The 26,301-nt window shown below is 40.4% G+C and overlaps 1 protein-coding gene across 1 annotated transcript in view; it reads left to right on the plus strand.

Moving 5' to 3' along the window:
- Window positions 1–26,301, plus strand: part of pcdh11 (protocadherin 11) — a 129,641-nt gene that overhangs the window by 68,882 nt on the left and 34,458 nt on the right. Inside the window, exons 5-6 of the mRNA XM_069669311.1 lie at window positions 8,944–8,979; window positions 15,371–15,569. Coding sequence (XP_069525412.1) covers window positions 8,944–8,979; window positions 15,371–15,569 — 235 coding nt within the window. The remainder of the gene's footprint in view (window positions 1–8,943; window positions 8,980–15,370; window positions 15,570–26,301) is intronic.

Consider the following 26,301-nt stretch of genomic DNA (forward strand, 5'->3'; position numbering starts at 1 on the left):
AGCTCACTTGTGTGTTGTAACATTTAATGCAGTATAGTTGCAAAACAGTAAAAAGCTTGCATGCTAAAACAGTTGCATATCTCTTGTAGGATGTAATTCTGCATGTTGGCGAGGAAGGGCAAGGTGTTCATTTCTGCAGTGCAATGAATACTGCAGAGGAAACAAACAGGAGCCAGACTGAAAGCAGGAAAAGGCCTCACGTCTGCCAGTATTTGCTCTATGTATGATGTTGTTGCTTCTATAAATACAGAGAATATTGTTGCTGACCAGGGGCAACCAAAGAGATTTTCCAGCGAGATAATGTGTCATTGTCTCAAGATGGTTTCAGGAAATTACTTTACTTTCCTCCAACGGCCTGCACAGTCCCCAGATCACAGCCTAATACAACACTTTTGGGATGAGGTGAAGTGGTATGTTCACAGCCGCTGGAAAACTGCAAAAGCTACCCTGTCAAGCCGGTATAGATCAAATCCCCTATGGAACTTTTTTTTGGCACCTTTTTGAATCAATGTGTCAGAAAGAAATTCTGCCTGTTCTGAGGGGTCCAAGTCGGCCCTGCACAGTTATACCAAAGTGAACCTAATAGAATTGTCAATGAGCGTATTTACAATACCGGTAAAGGACTACACTTCAGTCAGAGACCTCCGGCTGAAATATTCCTTCCCTTCCCTGGCTTCTTAGCATAGACACCATGACATCCTGAATTTGCATAGTAGTAAAGATCAATGTAGCTCTTGGAGGCTGGTGTGACACTTATTCAAAACAGCTCCCCTTTTTTGCCTGGTGTAGTCTGGAGCAAAAGGGGTGAGCAGGCAGTGAGTGATGTGGGTAAAGAAAGTCAGACACTTCCTCAGCTCAAGTCAACCTCAAAGAGCATTTTGTCATGTATCTTCACTTGGTAAAGTACCTGCAACCCTCTTCACATCACCGCCGAATCAAGGTCTGTTTCGCACTATTTGATGCTGTTTGATGTCAGCTGAGATGTGAAATAAGTAATAGAGGAGTAAAAAAAAAAACAGGCACATCTCTAAATCTGGCGTAGCAGCTTTTTGTTGTTTTTCTTCCCATCTTTCAGCGCATGAATGCTTTTAGTTAAGCGATAATGTTTTAAGTTAGATGTCACTGCGTCGTGAAGGATGTCCTTCAAAACGCGGCTGATTTCAAGGGACAGCTTGACAAAAACTCACTTTGAATTTGGTTGAAAGCACGTCTAATTGAATTTTGATACGTAATTAAATCAAGCAATAAATCAGCCCAGATCCCAGTGCAACCGACAATTCAACACTCCTGAGCACCACAAGCTAATTATGATGAAGTTATTATCTCAGCCAAAGGGAGTACTCCGAGTGGCTCCTGCCTTCTGCATCATGTAGAATCTCTTCGACTAGAATGTGCTCAACCTTGAGGAAAGGGCATCTCTCATATTAAGGATCCAGAAGATCCTATAAATGTCACTTGCTTGGCTGCTAATGTATCCGTGTTGAAACATTGTCCCACTTTAAAGCAGGTGATTACTTAAATGCAGTGGAATGTTTTGGACTCACTTGTACACATGAGCGCGCGGAAGCAGAGACTATCTGATGTGTTGTAAGTCAGCAGTTACAGCTGGTGGTAATTTCTCCCAATAATCCCTTGATGTGTAGGAAGTGGCTATATTGATTTAACATGGCTTTACAGCATCATCCTCATCATCTGGTTCCCAGTCTCATATGCTTAATCAATTACATTCCCCTGCGATTAAAGTGTGCTTTAGATGCCACGCAGTGCGCTAGTAATCTCATGACATAAGGTATTAAATGAGGTCTAATTATAACTTTGCAGCTATGTGTCATATCAGACTCTTTTAATACCTTCCCTAAGAAGACAAATTGGTGTGTCAGGGAAAGAGAGGTGCTGCGTTTTGATCCCAAAATGTAGAAGTTAGTTCTGTCTCTCGCATGATCCTCGTAAATAAACACGCATAAATGAATGTAATGTGTTTTAATGATCCGCCTGCTTCAAGCTTAGAAACACATAAAGAAGTGAAAAAGGCAGAACTCCCCAGACAAGCACACTAGATCTCGCTGCTATGGTTTTCATAAATGAATCCTCTGCAACAATTACTGGAGTAGCCTGCTTCTGCATAATTTGATGAGCAAAGAGAACATTGATGAACTTTTTTAATTATTACGCCGCTTGGGATTCTGACACAAGCGCCACAAAGAGAGGGAGGGGAGGGGTCCACCCTCTACTACAGCTGCCGGGGAGCTTTTTTTCTCCCCCCTTTTTCTTTCCTTTCCTCTTCCTACCTCCCCTTTTTTTAATTCACCCAATTTGTCGGTCCAAATGAAACAGCAAAAGGTTAGAGTGTGGAGTAATTAACAGCAGCTAGCCTAATGAAATCAGGAGGGGCCGGTACACTGGGAGGATCAATACCTCGCTAAGAGCGAAGCGAGAGGGGGGATCGTCCAGGGGAAACACACATATACGGACCACTTAATAATAATAAGCTGATGAAAAGGCAACATGTTGTCCACTTGTAAATCAAAATTGGTTCGAACACGCTGTGACATTATTGCTGTCGAGTAATTGTGTTGAAGGAAAGTTGCTCCTCGTGCACACTCGAGACGTGTACAGGATTTACACCACCTCGTGCGCTTTGCTGAGAGGGTTTCCCTTTATTGAATGTCAATAAGTACATCAATACACTTTGGACAACTGAACACCAATGCACAGGGAAATGGGGATTCTATTTATCTAAGGCTTCACTTAAGTATATTGAAGACTTTATTAGCCCCTTTTGATGAGGAGGTGTTTTGTTTGCAACACTTTTATCACGCTGTCTGAGACATGCTGCGTTTGCCAGAAAGGCAAGGGATGCAAACTTGAACTCTGCCCACTGCTTCTTGGCGGAGACGCCGGCGTCTCTTGTGACTGTGCACACGAGCAGATGGCGCGCACGTCCAAGTTTTCCACTGATGATATTTGTATCATGCGTATGAGTGTGATGCATATGTCTGCACGGTGTGATCGTGCCACAGCCACCTGACAAAAGCTGTCATTTTTCTGCTTTTGATGAATTCAGAGACGTCCGTTTGAACACGGTGGCAACCAGTTGATGGCAGGCCGCATGCTTTTCTCCCGCCCTCTCTGAGCTAAAGTCATGGGCTGTGGCACTGCCCTGACATTTCTGGGAAACCGTGCGGTCCCAAAGAGTCCTGCCTGACCATTATTTCTGCGGACTTCATGCAGGGGGGCTAGCTAAATTGAACACATCATAGTGAACCTCACCAGCGAAACCCTGAAAGTGAAAGGACGGCACCTAAAGAAAGTACGGCTAGCTAGCATGCTTTCTGTCTCTGGCTCGCCCTGCGCTTCACACCACCTTCAAAGGTATTTACACTATGAAATAAACTGTGATGTGGGAGGCTGGAGAGATGGGAGCAGCAGATCTCATTAGTGTTAAACTATTAGGAGCGTGGGGCCCCCGGGGACGAGGGGGTTTAAGGCTTTCAGTGTAGCTTGAAGTTATCACATCATACAGTCTTTAACATTATTTTCACAAACTGCAGCGAGGCGTCTTTTTATTCCACAACTTTGAAGTTTCTGCCAATTGGAGAAACTCAACAAAGCTTTGTATTGTGATGCTGCCCGATCCGTGAGTTCAGTGAAGACATCTGAAACGAGTGCACTACTTTTGTATGATAATAAAAAGTTTGCTTAATACTCACAGTAATCTCCTGTTGACAGACCTTTTTCAATCCAACTCACAGGTCAGGAGAAAACACATGTAAAAACATAACCTCAGAAATCAGAGGTACTCAATTTGATTTGCTCTGTTTTTAAGGACTCCTGTCTCTGAATGCAACACCTCTGGCTATTTTTGTCTGGGCACTAATTAGTATTCGTGGCTGCAAACTTTTCTGTGTTTTTTTTAATTGTGCTTAAATTCAGGGATTTATGAAACAAGTCAGGTCGGGCACTTCACATTAGTTAGTTGGACAGCTCTCCAAAAATTGCCAATATGTGTCCAGAGATGAGCTCCAGGGCAACATTGCATTTAAAACTAGTCAAATACACAAGAGACTATGTATTAAGTTATTTACAACCAAAAGCACCGAAGTAGGAGGGAGAAAAGTTTGGTTTGGCATACTGACCATGTGAGACTACTAGGGCTGGGTATCGATAAGGATTTCTCAATTCGATTAAATTCTGATTCACAAGGTCCCGATTCGATCTAATTCGATATCGATTTGGTTAGGGGTATTTCAGTTATAATATCAGTGCACCTCTAACCGGGTGCATCGTCAAAATGTTTAATGTTTACAATAAGACTTGACCCTAAATAAGTTGCATCATGTACTTTTTATTCAACATGACCAACACACAGCAGTCAGCACAATATTAACAATTTTATTAATTAGACAGCTTATTAACTTTTCTTCCAGTTTCAGATTTTTAGTCTGAACATCTGACTCATGGTTTTGATTAAACAAACTGGGCTTCAACTTGTGCGAGATTTGGCCACGAGATCTCATAGCACAAAGAACAAAACCACACGAGACTATGGGGAAAGGCATATTGTATAACATGCCAAAAATACACTCGTGGCCAAAGCCGACGCTAACAGAGAGTAACATGAACACCAGTGAAAAACCAAGGTACATATTCGTGGACGCACACACTATAAAAAGAGTCCGTCGGCGATCACTGATGTCTCTGTAGTAAGTGCTGTAAACAAGTCCGGGCATGTCTCCCTCACTGCCGTGTTTCGGGGGGAATGCACTGAGCCGTGCTGCGTTCATGAACGCTCAGAAACGTGAGTGATCAGACACATTTACACATATTGAGAGAAAGATCGATCTGTGGATTTAGGAATCGATATTGGGTCATTCAAATGAGAATCTATTTTTTAAACCCAGCCCTAGAGACTACTAGGTTATTTTTAAGGATTTTGTAACAACAGCTGGAATAAGTCTCGATTAATTTTCCTAAATTGATTTTTATACTCTAAATGTAAACTTTTACCCACTGATGGAAATTGATTCCCTATCCAATGCACAAAAAACTGATGGAAAATTGTCTTTTTAATATCCCTGATATGCACACAGTGGGCTCATTGTTTTTCTCTTGCACACTGCAGGGCTGGTTTGCACCACAGATGTAATATTAGCTCCCCTCCTATCACCTACGCACAGCTGGAATGCACTCTTACCTGCCTTCTGACTATGCCTTTTGATTATTACACAGTCCTTCTACCCCTGTGCCAGCCTGCCATCCCAATGCTCAGAGTCTCGCTGGAGAAAAAGGCTTGTTGCTGCACTCCAACCTGTCTGCAGTTCACACAGGAACACAGTGCTGGAGAAGAGAAAGACTGCACTGTAGTCAGAATGTGCTTTATACTTACAACAATATCAGATATATTTCTCTGCATATGTTGGGCTAAAGCGTGCCGTACAATGCTACAGTAACTATATGTTTCTTTCACTACCATTTAAACTCATTGTGGAGTCAGTGTGTCTAAAAATTGGGATACTTTTGGATACAGAAACAGAGCACAATGAGGTCTGGTGTTTTTAATCAATTATTTATCCAATATTTTAATGATCAGAGTGCCTGGGGTGATCAAAGGCTTGGTTCGAGCTCCACTGCCTTTGCTCGCTAAGACATCCCTCTGTACTTTGATGTGGTTCACCAACAAATGCACTTATCTTAAGCATAACTCTCTCGCAGGCTTGCATGTGGGTGCTTTGAAACCGCTAGTTTGAGAGGCGTTCGTACAGAGAGAAGGTCACTGACCAATCCATACTGAGGAGGGGGGAAAGGAGAAAACTCACGCATTTATGGTCTCCGGCAATCACATGTACAACCACTATTTTGAATGTCATCTAAATATGAGACAAGCGCAGGTCACCTTCTCAGATCCCTCATGTACATTATCATATATTTAATTGGTTGGCAAGGTCTCTAACTTGAAGCATGTGTCACGAGATGCTGAATAAAACATTACTTGGAGAAGAAACAACTGCCTGATGGCAGCCTCAAGTAAAATCTGGCTTTAAATGACCAGTCAGTGCATGCAAATGAGCAACTCCTCAAACAGACCTGACAAATGTTGCTGCGCTCAAATATGCAAAAAAAAAAGAGAGGAAACTATCTATTTTTAATTAGATTTATTTAAAAAATAAATGTGAGTTTGCAGAAACATTTTACATCCCCCATCGTTACCAATTAATTTCCAGGAGCTTGAGCTACAACAGGACAAGCCATAATGTGGATCTGCTAGGTACAATGACAGCATAGTATGAATTATACCTACGAGCTTATGACAAGGTTATAAGATCTACTTACACCTCCATCTCCATATGCAGAGCAGTCATGTGTTTAGGTTGTGTCTATATATATTATGTTTGCATATCCTACTAATGCATGTCAAATACAATGTGTGCTGTCCATTTAACAATGCATTGTGTATTCATGTTTCTGGAATTAGTTTGAATTCTCCAAAATCGTATGTTTAATGATGATGAGGCTTTTGAGTACATAGTTTATACATTAAGTATTTCCTGTATGTATGGTTGACTGGTTGTATGCAGGGGCTTTAGAGCACTGGTCAACCAGCTGTAAGAGCAGTTCAATGAGCTGAACTAACTCACTTGTTGTGCCATACGACGTGTTGATATCAGAATCAGTTATTTATGCCTGGGGGAAATTCAGTAATTGCAGTTGCTCTGATAAAGACAAGAAGCATTAAGAAATATAAATAGCAGTGATGTGTTAAATGTGTGAATTATATAAACACAATTCAAATGTACAAACAATATTCGGAGAAATGGGAATAGAACAAAAACATAAGCAATAAGAACAACATGGAACATATAGAGATATGTGCAAAGTGTAATTACATAAGAACAGAGATACAAGATAAAGATTCTGAGAAATGGTATCTATCAGTGATAGATTCATGTTGAAGTGAACAGTATAAATGCAGTATTAGTGCTACAGTATTGCACTGTTGGGGTATTGCACAGCGTATAGTACAGTTAAATTATTGTCCATTATTATCATCATTATTATTGTCTTGTATGTAAGTTATCTATCATCTTTTGTACATTAAACATCAATAAAAACAATTTTTAAGTCAGGGGCATCACAACAAGCTATTGTCAATAAGTTGTTGACATATTGTGTTTCCATATAAAGGAAGTCGCTACTTAGATGTTATCTAACTATAGCCTGTTTACACATCAAGTGTACTTCAAGTTGTATTAATAATTTCCTTCCACTAGGCTCACATTAGTCCAATGTTTATTGTAATTTAGGCTCAGTTTTGGTCTACACCTACTCCAGCAGAAAGTATTTGTCTCTTTAGCTGCTAAATGAATCTCTATGTTCAGAAGCTGATCGATATCTTGCCTGCTATTGGGTACTGGTTAGATTGTCAGTCTCTGCTGATAGCTTCCCACTGCTGTTGGAAAGGAATATGGGGAGAGAGTTACAACAGAAGGGTTGGGACAACAGACAAAAGAAACAGTGAGCTAAAAGATGCTAAAATGCGTCATGAACTGGGTCACTGATCCATTGCTGATATACAAATAAAGTTTAGTATAGCTTCTTAAACAAAAAAGCTTGTGCAGATGCGTGGCAGGTGAGGCAAAAATAGTAAATGCAATTATGTGATGCCTTGTTAAATGTTGTAAAGTCTGCCAATGTTGCAGCCTTGAATGAGGACATGAAGTTATTGTTGCTAAGTAACATCCAGTCCTGAAAGTCATTTTTATAAGTACAGAAGAGAGAAGTATCATGAACAGTCATAGGTGCTAAAGATCATCTCTATATTGTATTACAAAATGTTAATTTAGAAATTGTAATTGCAAACTTGAAAATGGTGAGGAAGAGCTGAACTGATGTTGACATTTTGTTTATATTATACGGGAAACATTGTGTAGTTCAAAAATAGCACAGTGTGCATTATTTCAGTTGGAGCAGCTCGATACTTGAAGTCGCTGACATGATTAATGGCTTTCTGTAAAAATGTCTCTCCACACAAACATCACTTAATATAGGTGTGATTTTTTTTTACAGTGCTTGACAGTGATTTGTCAGAAGTTTGGAGACCTTACTTTTTAATTTAGTCTACTTGTCCACCATGAAGCTCCATTTTGTTTTTGATGAATAGCTTTGGCTGTGCTGCTCTATCGCTCACTCAGTTGCAGCATCCCTTGGTGAACAATTATGGCGGGATAATCTGTTGACATGAACTTCTTTCCTGTTCATTGTTTTACCGTTCCACCCCAGCAGTCCTCTCCTCTTCTCCCCTGTCTAAGTGCCTCCTCACCGCCAGATTTCTTCTATTTTCTTTGCAAATCAAGTCATGTACTCAGATTATTATACACAGTACAAAGAAAACAAAATCGGTGATTAAAAATTAAATACTCTTATCTCTCTGTGAGTTATCTCGGTCCCCAGAGAGAGGATGCTATTTTGCAGGCTTGCGGGTGTCTTTTGTTCCCAATTTAGAAGCTTGTCGCTGTTTATTGTTAATTTTTGATGCATCATTTGATATTCTGTTCACTTTCCTCCCTGACATGCAGAGAAAACATCTTTATCAAAGTGTCAGTTGTATGGCTTGTGTTGTCAGGATGTCAGGTTTGCCCTATTCTTTACATTTGTGGGGAGACGGTGTGTGCTCTCCAGCCAGGGTTTGTGACTGTGGAAACGTGCTGCAACTGAGGGGGAAATCAATATGCATCCTAAATTCAATTCCAATTTAAAAAAAAAAAAAGACTTAAATCCCCCAAAATCTATGAGGTTGTCAATTGTGAACTCTGACTGACTTTAAGGAGAATAGAAAGTTCCCACTGCAGTTTTCTTTGTAGGCTTTAAATAATCATCTCCACATGAAATCATCTGTAGAGCTACAGTCTGACAACGATGTGAATGACTGTTGTTCTCTCTTTGCAGGAGGCCTGTCAACTTGGCAAGATAACCTCTGTGAATGTAAGTCACTCTTTTAATGTTCTTTCTTGCATGTGTATTTTTATATACATCATTAGAGCATGATACTGTGTCGCGGTCTTAGTTACACCTACAATAGATCTGTGTGTCACCCCAAGATTCTTTCTTGTCAAAAATATACATACTGCTGTCGCCACCTGAAAACCTAAAAAAACACAGTTTGATTCTTAAGTTGAAGGGTTCTGTTGGATAAGACAAGATAAGATAAGATACAATAGAACTTTATTAACCCTGAAGGACATTCTAGTGCCAGATTGGTCCGAAGTTAGAGTACAAAATACAAGTAATACCAAATAAAAACTCAAATATAAGTGAATTATAGAATGTAAAGTGTACATGGGTTTAAGTGCAAATAGACAGTGCCTAATATAATAGCAATAGTACGATAACATATTTACAAATTTAAGCTAAGGAGAAAGTAATGGTGGCAATACATTGGCAGTCATATTTGAAGCGATAATAAGAAGTAAATAAAAAAACTGCAACAATAGCACAAAATATAAAACGTAACTACACACGATAATTATTAAGTTATAAGTTTTATTGCACAAAGTAACTTGCACATGGTACTAATAAGCGGTATTGCACATGATAATGATTATATAGCCTGATATAGGAAAGTAATACTGCACATGATAATGATTATATAGCCTCATATAGGACAGTAATATTGCACATGATAATGATTATATAGCCTCATATAGGAAAGTAATACTGCACATGATAATGATTATATAGCCTCATATAGGACAGTAATACTGCACATGATAATGATTATATAGCCTCATATAGGAAAGTAATACTGCACATGATAATGATTATATAGCCTCATATAGGACAGTAATATTGCACATGATAATGATTATATAGCCTCATATAGGAAAGTAATACTGCACATGATAATGATTATATAGCCTCATATAGGAAAGTAATATTGCACATGATAATGATTATATAGCCTCATATAGGAAAGTAATATTGCACATGATAATGATTATATAGCCTCATATAGGAAAGTAATACTGCACATGATAATGATTATATAGCCTCATATAGGAAAGTAATACTGCACATGATAGTGAACATAATATAGGGTCGATATAGGAAAGTTATATTGCACATGATAGTGACCATAATACTGCCTGATATAGAAAAGTAATATTGCACGTGATAGTGAACATAATACAGTCTGATATAGGAAAGTAATACTGCACATGATAATGAACATAATATAGCCTGATATAAGAAAATAATATTGCACATGACAATGAAAAAAATATAGCCTGATATAGGAAAGTAATATTGCACATGATAATTAACATAATATAGCCTGATATAGGAAAGTAATATTGCACATGATAATGAACATAGTATAGCCTGATGCTGAAATGTTTTATTGCACATGATGAACTCTGTGTATAGTTGTTGGCTCAGGTACTATTTTCTCAGATAATCTGATTAAAGTCTGCTCATAGATGGTTTTAAGGGACGGGTGGTTATTAACCTTCATAATTCTTAGTAGTTATAGTTATGGGGAATAAATAAAACAAATACTCAATAGGGAATTGGCACCTCTGTAATTCATTCAAGATTAAAGAGGTTTTCACCAATAGCAATCATTTTTCATTCATCTGCTTCATTTTTCGGCTGTTATTTTAAATATCCTTCTGGAAAAATACTAAATAATACTTTTGGGGTAACATTTTTTTTTTCTTTATAGGGTACTTCAAACTTAGTATTTTATTAGAATAGCACAAACGTGTTCTCAGACTTAATATTTTTCCATTAATATCAGGCAGTAAGCTTCCTCCCATCCTTTTAAATGATTTATTTTCTTCAGCAAAGGCAGCTCTACTGTTAAGTTTTGCTGAGAGTGAAATGAAAAAGCCTTTGCTTTCAATTGTCTGTATTGTTGCCATTTTAAGTGAAATATTTAAGCTCAAGGGCATTTCACACTTTCTTTTTAAGACACCAATAACATTAAATCCAATTGTGTTGTGGCATCTGACCGCGGTATCCTCGCTTTTCTTTTCAGTCTTTCTGACACTCTTTTTATCTCGCAGTTCATGTCTGCACACAGGCACACATGGTTCAATAATCTCTGGTTAATGAGAGCGAGACATTCAGAGTTCTTCCTGCACTTTGCACAATAACAAGCAAGTCAAACTTTTTCAGATTCCAGAGAGAATGTTGCTACTAAGTCCTAACTCTAGTTTCAGTTTAGTTTTCTTTCTTTAATACATTTGTAATATCATTTGATGCATATATATATATCTGTTATTTCTCTATTTTACTGGTAGCATTTGACCTTGTGTTAATGTTTTTTGAAAGTTTGATCATAGTTCAGTGTCAGGAATATAACCAATAGTGTCACAGTTCATATTGCAGAGAGAATATCATAGTAGTTGACTCAATAACAGTCTGATTTGTCAAAAATCACTCAGTAATCTCTCTGCCCACTTGCTAGAATCACCTCCTTCTTGCATGTTCCCGCTAACTCATCATTTCACATGTAGTGGAATATCAGCTCGCACACAATGACCATGCTGGAACAGCATGTTCAAATAGAAAAGGACACACCCACAGAGGGGAAAACGCCCGCGTCTTTTTCCATGATCATGACATGAAGCAGAATATCGGGACATATTTGGACAGCGTTCTTTGCTTAAACATCTTGCCATTGCTGTTGTTTTTTTCAATTTACTTCTCCCCCTCCACATGAGACATGTGCAAAATGACAAACCACCATCTTCACTGAGCAGATTTATGCAGGTCTAGGTGTGCCCGCGAGCTGATCCTTATCTGAAATGGCAGAGCCAATCTCCCCTGATTCACTCCTAAGTGGTCCCTGTTTATCACTCAAAGTGAGGTGGTTGTCAGCCAAGTCCTTCTCCGTGCAGCACTGACTTCTCTGCTATTTCTAGGGAACGGTAGTTGGAGGGGAAAGTATATATGATAATAAAACTCAAAGAGCTGTGGCCTACAGAAGGACAAGGTGGCCGCCGCTCTGCCTCCCCTCCTCTATATCTAAATATAACGGACTTCTAATCCGGTAACCCGTGAATCCGGCCCAATCTGCCCATTGTCTGTGCGGTTACCAGAGGGAGGGTTTAGGATTGGCTGGCTTGTTAAACGGAAGAACTTGGCATGCGTCGCTCCTGTTCATTTTATCTCTGTGTACATACTTCTCAAGGCAGTGTTTTATCTGGCTGAACGGGCTTTGTTTGGTCTTGATATCTCTTACCGCAGCTTGTCTTTGCTTTATGGATTTCTGGCAGCTTCTTTAAATAAGTGATAATGCTTAGCAAAACACTCACCTTGACTCCTCTGCGAATGTTTGCTTTTGTTTGTCATGTTTGTCTTCCAACATTAATGTTTAATTCACATTACCACAGAGAGCAGAACTTTTATTTATTTAAGGCCCATTAATGGTATTTAATTGTAATTAATATTGTAGTAAACGACATAGGCTTTTTTCAGCATCTGGCACCAACTTGAATGGGTTTAAGTAAACAGCCGTCTGAAAATGAAGACACTCCCTTATGCAAAATGATTGTGCCCTAATTGTCACGGACAGCTGTTTGTTCTAATAGATTCTGGATGCCATTGTTGGAGCAAGTTTCCAATAATTAGAGTCATGTGGAGAGGAAGCATGCTTTTTGTCGAGCTGCCAACCTCCCATAAGTGGGCTCTTTCTTCTGCTGGAACCTGGACTTTGCTTTTTTGCGCACATCCTCCAGTAATTTGAGAAACAGCTGCCAACACTGTTTGAGAACAAGGAGATATTTAGACTACTTGAAAGCGTGGGCAAACATGGCACACAGGACTATATTACTTTGCCAACAAGGTATTCATCTCCTCTCTGTCTTAGAAAATGAATAAAAACGTCCTTTTCTATGCAGAACTAAAGAAATATACCTCATCATTTGGCAGCTAATGTCCCGGCACATGCAGAAAAACAGGATTAATTTTAAGGGAGTCTTGCATTATATATTTTTATGTGGTTTTGAAATTAATGCGGAGCAGATAAAGCCTTTCTTTTATTTTCTCAATAGAGCAACTAAAGGCTTTTGTTTCCGAGTTGTTATCACACAAGAGTTGAAGGTTGTGTGTGTTTTTCTTTGACTGCATGCCCTTTTTTTCCACTCGTTTCTCCTTATTTCTTTCGAGCATGGTGATGTGTGGCCTCAGGATCTAGATGAATCGAGTAAATAGAATATTTAGCTAGCTGTTTCAACATCACAGGATTGAAAAGCACTCTGGTTGTGCTTTCAGGGTGTTAATTGTGTGGATTTAGGTTAGTCAACCCTCTCTGATAGTTTTTAAATGAAGCTTTTTGTGCACTTCATTTTTGGCAGTTTGTCCTTCATTAGAGCCAGACTTTATTTCTCTCTTCTCCTCTCTCCTATTTCCAAGCCTTACTTAGTCTTATCAAAGAACAATAAGTGCTTTATCTGCGCACTATAGTGGTGAAGGAAAAAATATGTCCGCGCCGAGACATCTCCTCCTCCTGAGCTTAAAGGAGCATGTGCTAATGATGGTTTTAATTCAGGACCTGCATATTGCTTTTATTGCTGCAGCGAGGAAGGAAATCAAGATAGTGATTTGTGCTTCAGTTGTATTTGCTCTGGAAAAAATAAAAATCTCTTATCAGTTTGAATAATGGGGGGAATAAAATTCACAGCAATAACCCAGGCTGAGGGCGTAATTATTTTTTATGCCCCTATACTGTGTGATGTTACTCGAGGAATCATGGGAAGACATGAATTCAAGCTACAGTGAGATCTCCACAGTCCTCATTTTGTTCTTTCTCAGACTCCAAGCCAAAACTATGAGAAATAACGAAAGTAAAACATATAATTGGTGGTTGGTTTTCTCTGGGAACCGCTAGCATGTTAACAGGCACCACAACATAGAGGATCTGTTTTCGTTTTAAGCTCCAAAGAAAGGTCGCAACATGAACTCATGTAAACCTCCAGAGAAATCAAAGAGGCCTGCACCTTTCAGAAGAAAATGCCCACACTCCTGTGATCCCCAAGACTTTACAAATCAAAGTCCCAGCCTGCACACACATTTCCACTTCTTTTGTGTCTAAATTGGGTGAGAGGGAAAACTAGGACATAGTTCAACCTGTTAATACACGTCCCATCCATTATCAGGCCGAGAACTCTCAATTATAAAATCTTATAGTCGCTTTATTATCTGAAAAGTAATTCGCAAGACTCAACAGACCAGAGATCATTTTTTGGGTTATGAGGTCGCTGTTTCAATTAGCCTCCCCCTTAGCGACACGGCGGGATTTTGGCTTATTTTCAAAGTAAAAGCAGGTAAAGATGATGGATGCAGTGCTGGGCATGTTATAACAACACTTGGTACAATTAGGCGATGATTTCCCTTGTAAATGCCGTCTCGATGTACTCATTCAGCCATAAACGAGCAGCGTTGTCACCGCTGATGATGATATTAATAATCTTTGTTTGTCAGCGGCGGTGTGCCAAGGCGCTCTTTAGGGGCAGAGAGAATACCTATAAAAGATACTTAATTGCAAGCTTCCCTGGAAGGAGAGGCTTTTTAAGGACGTGACTTTAAAGAATTCTTTTTGGTGAACAATTAATGAGTCAGAGTTTGGATAAGAAAAGGTTTAAGGCTGACCGACCAACCTTGTAAAAAGCTTTAGTGAGTCGCTTAACAGATAAAATCATCGTTTCAAAGTTTGACCTTAAACTTTAAATTGAAGATTACAAAACAAAACAAAAACAAGCTGAGAAACATTTTCTTTTTTTTTTTCACAAAGCTGCTGTGACAAATCTACAGATAGTGTGCTCAGGTTTGGAGATAGTCATCTCTGAGATTTCTTTCTTCACCTCAATACAACAGAGGTGAAAGGAATTCAGATTGTGTTGCTCACAGCATTGAAATGTTTCGTTTTTCAAAAATTCTCCAACAATGGGTTTTCACAAGACGGAATGTCCTTGTTCCTCTGAACAGACCTTTATTGTGAAAAGTTTTCTGCCTTTTGTACAAAAGATCTGGAAAATGTTTCTTGAAAGAATGCAGCGATCGATTTTTATAAATGTTATTTTTCAAAGCCATGGGAACCACAAGATTACAGAGATCTCTCTTTTTGTTGTATGTGGTTTTATTCTACGGTTAAAGAATGAAAGTGGCCTTTGTGTCAGAGTAACTCAATATTTAAGGGAAATTATGTATCCAACCATTTTGCCCATTTTCTTGTAATGTAGTGGCTCTCAAACTCAAGATTTAATGTTTTCTTTAGAGTGCTGTACTTGTTCCTTTATATTATGTTTAGAGCACTTTAAACTCGACAGAAGTGTTTCTAACCGAGCACTTCCTGTTTGTTGGTGTGTTTCAGACCCAGCGCCGTGTGACCTTCCATCTCCCCGACGGTTCCCAGGAGAGCTGCAGTGACAGCGGGCTAGGCGACCCGGACCCCAGCAGCACCACCAGCGCCACCCAGCCTCTCCCCCTCAGCTTCCCCCAGGACGAGTACTACGAGCAAACCTCACCCAACAGCCGTACCGAGGGAGACGGAAACTCAGACCCCGAATCAAGTGAGTGCTGATTTTTTTTTCTGCTCTGCAGAGACAGCAGGCAAACGTGTTATTTTGTATTTTCCATTTTTATTATTTTTCTGAGATTTTTGAGGCTTACTATGCACAATGTAATTTACAAGTGGCCATCTGTGTTTTCAGACAGTGAAATAAATGACTGAGATTACAGCTGTGATTGTCATAGTAACAACACAGCCTGGCAAACACTTAACAAGAGACCATTTCTGTCAAATAACTGCTTACAAGCTGGTTACACATAAAAATTGGTTTGCTATACGTGCTGTTATTGTCGAGGTCAGTCTTTAAACAAGTAGGATGACAGTTTTGTTGCACAAGAAGTCAAACAAACCCGGCTGGGAGGGAAATAAACTCCTGTTCCTTGTATCATTTATCAGATTTAAGTCTTATTAGACATCCAAAATAAATTGGATTTGGATTTGGGAGTGCAGGATAACATTAAGGGCGTAGCTTGCTCATTGCTGCATGTATTATTGACAATGGATTTTGTCAGGCTGAATTTTGTAAATGTTGTCCAGAAGCTCTACAACGAAAGGGGGATTTTTACCTTTGAAGTTAGAAACTCTGTCGCTGAATTTATTCAAATGATTCACAAGACAGCTGTCACTGCATGGCTTACTGCCCAATGATGTTCTCCATAAAAAGCTCCACTGAACGCAGGGATGCACAACTCCGTCCTCATACATATACAACAGACTTTTAAAAAAAATCATTGCTCAAATATCTGGCTGAGGGGGAAAGGAGAGTGCTTAAGACTCACCACAGAGGACCTGGGTTTATTTTTTTATTCCTCCACTGGTAGTGTAGATCCAAAGCCGGGGCACCAGCAGCATGCCAATGATGCTGCTGGAATGATTTTGCTCCACCTCAACATGAACAAGGCTATTCTGAGCCCCCTATCACCGTGTCCTTGTCACATACCGACCCCCCCCCCCCACTCCTAGCTGGATAATCTAGCTGTGGTGAATCTGATTTTATTTTCAGGAGGTAACCCTGCATCGTATATTGCAGGCTGGATCGAGGTTCAGGTCGGCGCAGACCTTCACTCCTACCAGAACCCGCCTGTATCATAGCAAGGAATTCCTAAGCCATTGCACGAAGTTAGCTGTCAAAAAACAAGTCTGTTTTTTTGTACGCAGCTGAGAAAATGTGCAGGACAGGTAGAAATAGAAATCCTTTGCATACACCTACGTGCGGTATAGCCATTGTGTCATAGCTGTAAGTGAGACAACAGTCCTTGGTGCTTCTGCCTCCCCAGCAGCTGCGCTGACAGGTCCGGGGCCGGGGTGTCACCGAGAGTGTGATTGTGAATGCATTTGTTAGACATTAGACAGGATGGCTGACATCCCGGCGACGGCTCCAATGTTCATTTACATGCAAAGGTCCGTCCCATTCGTGATTTTCTATTTTTGATAACAGGATATTGCAAGTTTCAGCAGGAAATCTTTTTATAAGATAGCCTTTCTTACACACCCAGCTGACCTCTGTATTCCATCACACACACACTTTTCCACACCAGGCACACACACACAAACACATACATCTAATGATCAAACCTCTTCCTCCCAAGCTGTTCTCTTTAATGTATTCACCGCTGTGACAGCAGTGATTCATTTATGTGATTCATTCATATACAGAGGCAATTGCTCATCATCTCATTAATATTCAGTGACATAAACATCTCATACTTCATAAACTTACTCAAATACTGAACTTATTACCCACTTTCCCTCTGGGGTAATATTTGTTGAAGTGCATTAGTTTTAGATAGAGGAGCATGCTAATGTAGTAAATGCATGTGTACTTTTACAGATTGCCGCATTAAAAATCACAGCAGAGCGAGAGTGTTAGCAGAATAACTCAGAGTGTAATACCAGAGTCTAATATGAGGAGTTGGATAATAAAAAAGTAATTTCAGTCATTTGACCACAAAGCCCCATGTAAAGCTGTGTTATAACCTTATCACATCAAATTATATTAAAGTCAGTGTCAGTCTTACTGATGCTGCTATTAAAAAGGGAGAAGACAGGACCTGATTATGTGTGAGAGATATGTAAGTAAGGATAATGTATAGTGAGCAGGTTGTTATCGCAGAATGGAACCCCGACAGGGTGAGCAGGACCCTGACGTGAAGCGCTTATTACACGGCTTTTTACTTACATAATCAATTATTTGATACAAAATATTGATTTGGAAATTATTTTATTAATTAAAAAATGGTTATATTTCTGTTTTCTGTCAAAAATAGTCCTTTACAGGTTGCACAGTGAGAGCTGCGTCCATAGCAACGGTTAATTATGTAGCATTCTAAAAATAAGCTAACCCTAGCTGTTATTACTCCCATTAAAATAAGCTAACCTTAGCTGTTATTACTCACATTAAAATGAGCTAACCTAGCTGTTATGACTCACATTAAAATAAGCTAAGCTAGCTGTTGTTACTCCCATTAAAATGAGCTAACCTAGCTGTTATTACTCACATTAAAATGAGCTAACTTAGCTGTTATGACTCACATTAAAATAAGCTAACCTAGCTGTTATTACTCACATTAAAATAAGCTAACCTAGCTGTTATGACTCCCATTAAAATGAGCTACCCTAGCTGTTATGACTCACATTAAAATAAGCTAACCTAGCTGTTATGACTCCCATTAAAATGAGCTACCCTAGCTGTTATTACTCACATTAAAATGAGCTAACCTAGCTGTTATGACTTACATTAAAATAAGCTAAGCTAGTTGTTGTTACTCCCATTAAAATGAGCTAACTTAGCTGTTATTACTCACATTAAAATAAGCTAAGCTAGCTGTTGTTACTCCCATTAAAATGAGCTAACTTAGCTGTTATTACTCACATTAAATGAGCTAACCTAGCTGTTTGTACTCACATTAAACATCAAATTTAACGAACTTCGTAAGGCGGATTGATGACTATGGTTTGTCCTCCGGATTGTGTGATTAGAGCGGCATCCCTAGCAACCGCCTGTTCTTCATAGCAACGGTCTGTTATCGAGAAATAACAGACCTCGGAATGCTGTAATTAGCCAATTGAATAAAATATGTAACACAGGCGTGTAATAAACACTGTTAATGAAATGAGTTGATGAACTGTTCAAACAGATATATAATTCCTATTAAATATTTATTGCTTACCTCACATAACACTCTATATTTAATGTGTGTATAATTTTAATAAAAGCACTTTAAAAACTATAAATATTTTTCCTACTCAAGTCGCAGAAATTCTTTCATTTGCTTTCAGATGTTACCGATTTAACACACGCCTGCACACAGACTCTCACATCAGTTGCAGACAGAGTGAAAGTCGAACCGACTCATCCGGCTCCATTTTCTCCTTCCAGAAGTTTAAAGATAAACTCTGACTCTGTGCGACTGGCTTCAAACAGAAAGATGGATCCTGTGCATGTTGACCGTCTCAGAGATGAGTGCGTTGGTGACAGAGGGGGGCCTCAGATGGATTAGATATGGTTTTATCAATGAGCACCAGGCTGGCATGGCGGTGGCAACTCTCTTATCGTGTCGTCTCAATTTGTAAAGCAGAGAGAACAAGGAAAAGTGGGAAGAGAAGAGAGGAGATGGAGTGACTCCAAGTTGAAGAGGAAGAAAAAGAGCTAGAGACTGGAGCAGTAGTAGGGAGAGAATTTCAGGAGTCAAACGGCGTATTGTTTCGTAAAGGTGCTACAGCTTGGACCTGAATGTCAGCTTGCTCTGAATAATTGTCTGTGCCAAAGGCGAGCCATGTGGCCTTCTTATGACAATGAATTTCTGCACTCCTCTTTAAACCTGCATCTTTATTAGACCACCCACTCTTGAAATAAAGTTCATATGACATTTTATGTTTCTATTATTTATGAGTTAGGCGGCTGCTCGCTTTATGGGCTCCTGCTTCCCCCCCTCCAGGCTTACTTCACCACCCCGCCATCACTCTTGAGCTGTCACCTCCTTTTGTCACACATTGTTCCAAAGGTTTTGATATTTCCCCCTCTGTCTCGACAAAAAGATAAAAGCGGCGGATTAATATCATTAGCATGTGTGTTTTTAGGTCCAACCCCCAAACATCTGACAGCCGGCTTGTACAGAACGACACATCCGGAACAATTAGGCGTGATGAATCGTACCTGTCCCTTTTGGCCAAATTGCGACACTTCATCAAAACATCAAAAACAGGAACGCATAATGATCCGCGATGCATCTCTTTCCTCGCATAAGAGGGATGAACGCCGCTGTTTCAGCTGACATCCTCTCATATAGTGGCTCGGTGCAGCATGCTTTCAGCACTGCTTTACACAGGTTCACCTTCCAGGCATTAGACTTGTCCTGAAATCACTAAGAGCACCGTCTTACATGGGAAACTAAAAGCATCCAGTTGATGAAAATGTTGTTCTTGACCCATCTTGGCTCAGACTTTGTGTCCTGTGGATTTTGTTGTTTGTGTTTTTTTTAATAGAATCGACCGTCGGCCTTGTTCTGAGTGATGTGACTGCACTTGTAAGACATCAAACAATTAAATCCTGTGTTGTTATTTTTGCCTACTTAATAGTTTTGGACTGCCTGTGATGTTAAGTTGATGTTGGCTCAATAATGTCCTGAAATGCTTGTGCTGAATGATGGGAATCATCATGTCACGAACAGGGAACGGTGCTAAGCCCTCAGACAAAGTGCAACAAAGTGGGAGCAAATCCCTGCGTCTAAATCCTCCACATTTTTCAAACAATACGCAATTTTGTTCTCGGGACGATCTGTAATATACTTATTTCTTTCTCCTGTTGTTGGAGTTGAGGGATTTAAGGGGCTTGTGCTTTTGCCCACTCACAAGCTGCTCACTAAAGGCAGTTTTGATGTAGTGCATTAGTCTCTGGAAAAAGCCGTACAGTATAGTGCCGTATCTTAATCTGTGGCATATGGCTTTCAAATGACCAGCTTACACCTTGTCTGTCTAAGATCTAAATCTGCTATTAAGATAAGCCAATCCTTTTTAAACACTGCAAGTATAATAAGATTAGAGTTTTAAACGTGCTGCTCCGAGTCTTATAAAACTGCAGACTTTTTACTAAAAGGAATTGCTTCATCAAATAACTGAAGTCAATCAATGGTTGTGTTTGATATATATTTTTATCACTTTGTGCAATGTTGTGTCCGAGGCTTTTATAGCACATTATATAATTCCTGATGCCAGTAGACAAATAATCAGATTAAAGGCTTGCTGAGTTCATACTTTGTGGGGGTTATGTTCTCAAGGCTTTGATTTCTTTAGGTCCAACATTTTCATAATAGCCCTCAGACTGAGTTTCCACTTGACTGATTTACAACGTGTCTTTGGAAAAGGCCAAAAGTCTCGATTCTGTGTGCCAAACACGTTGGGAACACTTACATTCTTTTTCCCCCCTCCCCTGTACGTCTGGAGGCCAATGCCAAGCTCGCACTACGACTGGAATTCAACTGTCTAGACACAATCTGCCCGTGAGTAAAAGGATTTCACCAGGAAGGAAAAAAAAAAAAGTTGGAGCTCTATGACTAAGCCTTGATGCAAAACTGTTACACCACGCTTTGTCATTCATACGCGTACGTTTAACACATCGTTATGTGACGCCATAGTGCTCAGTACACTTAGCTGCATTAATTATTCATATGAGTCCAATCTCAGTTTCACTTTGAGGGTTCTCATATGCAATTAGAAGTAATGAATGTGCTTCTTAATTACATTCATTTGTGCAAATTTCCCATTCCCCATTGAGTTTTTCTGTGGAAACATTGTGACACTGACCAATGGCAGATCATTTGCAATGTGACTAAATCCATTCAGCATAGAACAATTAGCTGTAATTAGTGTTACAATGTCATCAGCGACCAGGGGGAAAGACTAAGCTGACATGCAAGAGGAGAAGAGGACCCTTGTTCGGAGAGTTAAAAGTCCGACGTTGTCGCGGGATCATCATAATTGGCTGACCACAGGTCAGGAGGATGATGAACTGTTGTAAGACTGTTGGGCTTGATTTTTTTCCCCCCGCTTTTATTCGTGTAAAGTTAGCTGAGCAGGCTTTCTCTTTGATAGGAATGCCCTTGTCCACATTTACACACTTAGGAGCTGCGGGGGCAACCTTTTACTCGTGCCAGCCCGTCTCGTCATCGAGCGCTGACAAATGAGCAGCTTCACTAAAGTAATTAAGAATGAAGTGCCTCGCTTAAGGATACAGCGGCGGCAGGAAGACGAGGGGAAGCGCTTCACATTCGTTTCACGTCATGACCTTACATATTGTCATGTTATCACAGATATTCGAGCTGCCTGGTGTATATTTAATTCATGCCGCACATGAAATGGTAATGCAGCCTATTCCTTTTTCTCGCAGTTATCCCACAATCTACAAGATAACTTCTTCAAACTCCCCTTTTTTTTCACATCATTTGCACCAGTTTGCTCCTCGCTACATATTCTCCCTCATATAAATAAATAAAAGCCTTTGTGCCTTCTGGCTCCCAGAACTTTTTACAGCTGCCCCAGTGGGCCTGCAACAGAGCTAAATGAAGCAACAGTGAGTATTAACCTACATAGATTGGACCTTTCCTTTTAAGATGATTTCATTTTTTTTTTTTCCTCTATCTCCTTTTTTTTTGACCGCCGGGGGTCTATAGCTGAGTCAGAAGGGGATTTAGATGGACTCATCTGTATCCTTCTTTACCGATTGGGATTTGGGGGAAGTGCTCAGTTCTCAGAGGTGAGGTGGAGGGGAACCCTTGTTTTATCTGGTTCAAATGCCACACCAGTTGTCTCGGAGAGAGAGACGAGCTATTGATCTGGAGGAGTCAAGTCAGCTCGCAGAAATCTCTCTCCGCCCTCCTTCAAACGACTGGAAAGTGTCATGTTAGAAACCTCCTCTTCCAGAGTATTAGGGCCCTTCTTTGTTGCCCTTCCAAAGACTTCTGTGAAGTTGAGACATGAGATTTCTGGTACGATCATTCAGATCTCAGCAGGACAAGGCGGAGAGGATATTTAAAGATTTAGATGGTATTTACAGCTTTCACACCATTGGAAGTGTCTTACAACCTAATTCAAAAGGACAAGTCGTGTTGAGAAACATATTTTATGTTGTTAATGCATCCTTTAATACTTTTTAATTCAACATTGGGAACGCTCTAGTGTGCCAGGATGTAATCTGACTGCTCAAAGATTTAGATATTTTGGGAGAAAAACTCGAGTGTTGGCTGGATGCGCAACGTTTGACTGTCTAAACTGCGCTGCTTCAAATTCACTCAGCAGCACAGTGACTTGAGTGGGCTGTTTTCAAAGACATGTACAATTAAAATACTCATTCCGAAGTTGTTAACATGTTCAGTAAGTCTTGTGTCTGGTTTGGGAAGGGATCAATAGCTGCCAAGTTTGATCGTGTCTCTGGACAATGTATTCTGAACTCGGCAGGGATAGAGAGAGACTTCAAACAGGCGTAGAGGCTCAAAGGCCCCAGCCAGCGATTCACTTTGTTCCATTTCACTGACTCTGTGATTCTTAAAGTGGAATATGGCTCGGACTGCATATTAAACCCGTGAAAGGCTGGGTTTCCAGAGAGGTGAACTACTTTGGTCCTTGAGCCCATCTCGCTGATATGATCTAAGGAACAGGAATCATTTTAAACAACAACAAACCACCTGCTAGCCAAAAGCAGGGAAGCCTTTTTTTTGGATGCTAAATACGGTCTTTGGCTTATGTGTAAAAGGAATTTGTGTCCTTATTTAATTTCTTGTTGCAATCAAGCAGCCAGTGAATATGATTAAACATCTAAGCCAGAGCTTCACTCATCATTTCTTGCTTGAACTTTTAAACTTTGAAGAAATCTGACCACAGATCTGGACACCTCGCAAACCCTCCCGACGTTTCCGAGGAATCACGCCGTCCTTTCAGTGCGATGAGCCGAGGTTACACCTGCCTGAAAGAGCAGAAAGTTTCCCTCCGCTCCGGAGTGGGAGGAAAAAACACGGGAAGCTATGAAATATAGATGTGCTAATGTTTTATTCACGGCCATTTGTTATAGATAGCTCTTTTTTTTTTTTACAAATATCCCACTCTCTTTTCATTTTTAGTTAGAGAGCTTGTGTTACCATTTGCATTTTTTTACCTGCAATTTAACTGCGACTGTCCCTCCCACCAAACTGTACACAAATATGGCCCAAAACATCTCATTATGTGTATGGATTTTACCCAACTGTGAAAAATGATAACATCTGCGTTTATGAAGATGTACGACGATGAAATCTCCTCATTTGAGATTTTATGTTTGTCAATAAATTGTGTCATGAGATCAGAGGTCAGCCCGCTTCGTATTTCAATAAAGCCATTACGCTCTGGCTTGGGGGTGTTGTATTTCAGCATAACTAATGGTATGGTTTATTGTTAACAACGGCATTAGCGTGGCTGAGACGGGGTTAGAGGAAGTGCATCTCTCTCTCTCTTCTCACACGCTCCCATCCCTTCTTCCCCCCACTTTAAGATACAGCGCCATAGACAGATTAAAATGCATGGTCTCATCCCTTTCTCATTTTTCACATGCAGTCGGGTCTCAAGGATAAGGATGGCCTCTGCTCAGAAGGACTTATTGACCAAAATAACTGTGCATCAATATGTCTCCTGAAGGCTGAGCCGACCACAGCATCACAGGGGGTTGTATTTTCCCCAACTCTCTCAGCCTTTAATGTTATTGACCCGGCTTGTCCTGAAATGCTGCAGAAAAGCAGGCTGGAAACATACGGGCTGTGTTAAAGCCTTGTTGTCCTGAAAAGAGCACATTTATTGATGCATCAGGGCGAAATGAACGCTACGAGTGTGCTGACGGGATGAGAAAGACACACAAAAAACAAGAGAAATTTGCAATTTGAGAACGGCACGCTGTGACCGACGTGGAGCTGTGTGCCGCCGCTGCTCCTCTCCGCTTATTTTTCAATAAGAAATCGCTGTGAGATAAACTGCACTTTTGATGAGATTCAATTCACAGTGATAGCTGCAGTATTGCTGCAATGACATCAATGATATGATGACAGACGGCTACAACTATGATGCCATCTGTCTATATATCACGTATTAGCATATTTCAACTAAAATGTGTCATTCACGAGGAATGCAATATTTTCCTGTGAAATCATTAATTTCACAAGCACGGGCATAAAATTGCAATAAATCTTAGGCGTAATAGTCCACACACTCACACCCATACACACACACGCTGTCAAATTCTGATGAAGTTACAAGCAGTTAATTCAATTTGGTGGACTATAATAAAGCATGCAGGTTACAGTATGTTTTTAATCTGCATCCTGACTCACCGCTGTGATTTAATCCAGGTTTTGAATGCGCACACATGAACAGGATTACTGAACACTGTTCCGTATAGGATCCTACCCCCTACGCGATCAATGTATGCACCGACCGCTTGATAAATTGGTATTCACGAACAAACGGATCACGTCAGAACCCACTCACAGGCGGGTAACTCTGACAAATGGAGTGAGAGTGTGGCGAGTGAAGGAAGAAGGAGGGATTGCGGAGGATGTGGGGCTCTCTGATGGGACATGCTGAGGAAGTGGATTTTCAGGTAGGCCCCACAGGACATGTTTGGCCTAAGAGAAAATGACAGGGGGGCTTTTGCGGGGCTTGACACGAACACATAAACCTGGTTGTTGTGTGCGCCCTCCCCGGCGAGAGAGCCGAGCCTTTCATCACATTCGCCGCGGTGGAGTTCGCGAGGCGCTTCCAACCCGGGCTCTTTTGCGAGGCATCTGTGGGGACCTTGAGGCGATGGAGCACTCGTGAGGTCAGTCAGCTGTCTGCCTTTCCATGCAGAAGCAGACCCGGGGCATGGGCCCAGCCAGGAGCACCCGGCGAGCAGGCAGACAGACTGTGTCCCTTTGTCCCCGTTTTCCCCGCAGACACCTGCGTGATTGCACTGATTTGTCCTGATTACATTCAGCCGGGGGTCCCGCTGGATTTCAAGTGTCAAACATCTGTCATACAAAGGCTCCCTCATGCAGGCTAATTCGGGACACTCATGTGAGCTAAATCTTCACAGAATGGATTGTAAAAATGCAACACAATTGTAAGAAAAAGAAAAGAAATGGCACAAAAGTGGGAAAACAATCTGAATATAAAACGCTGACATACCATAACCTACATGATACAGTAATTCTTATATAACTGCTGCTGCCTTGGCCAGGACTCCCTTATATCTCACAGGAATCCGGTAAAATAAAGGTTAAATAAACTAAATAAAATTGTAATATTATCACAAAAATGAGAATAATTTGTGGGACAAACCCAAGAAGCGTGCATTTGCCTCTTTCCTCTCACTACGACACCGAGGAATATGTACTCTAACTCTTTTCAAACAGCCTAAAATGTATTTTTTAACAGTCTTGTCTTCACAGACATAAATCTGGATTCTCTGGCTGATCCCTTGTTGTTCATTTTAGATAGAATGGCAAAAGAGCGAAAGAGACACAGCGTTAGACAGAGCCGAGTTCACAGTGTTAGCAGAAAAAATAGACTGGAACGTCTCCTGAAGCCACTTACAGGCAGCAGCGGCAGCAGAGTCTTTGTTATGATAAAATCAGGGACCTCCACGAGCATGCCCTTGATTCTGCAGTTGGCTTAACTCGGCGGGGTCACCGAGGGGAGGCAGATGTTGTCTCGAGGCATGTCCCACCGCCTCCGCG

Source organism: Semicossyphus pulcher, unplaced genomic scaffold (assembly GCF_022749685.1).
Source record: "Semicossyphus pulcher isolate SPU_LCO1_2020_fin unplaced genomic scaffold, fSemPul1.0.p SCAF_2, whole genome shotgun sequence".
Taxonomy (NCBI): Eukaryota; Metazoa; Chordata; class Actinopteri; order Labriformes; family Labridae; genus Semicossyphus; species Semicossyphus pulcher.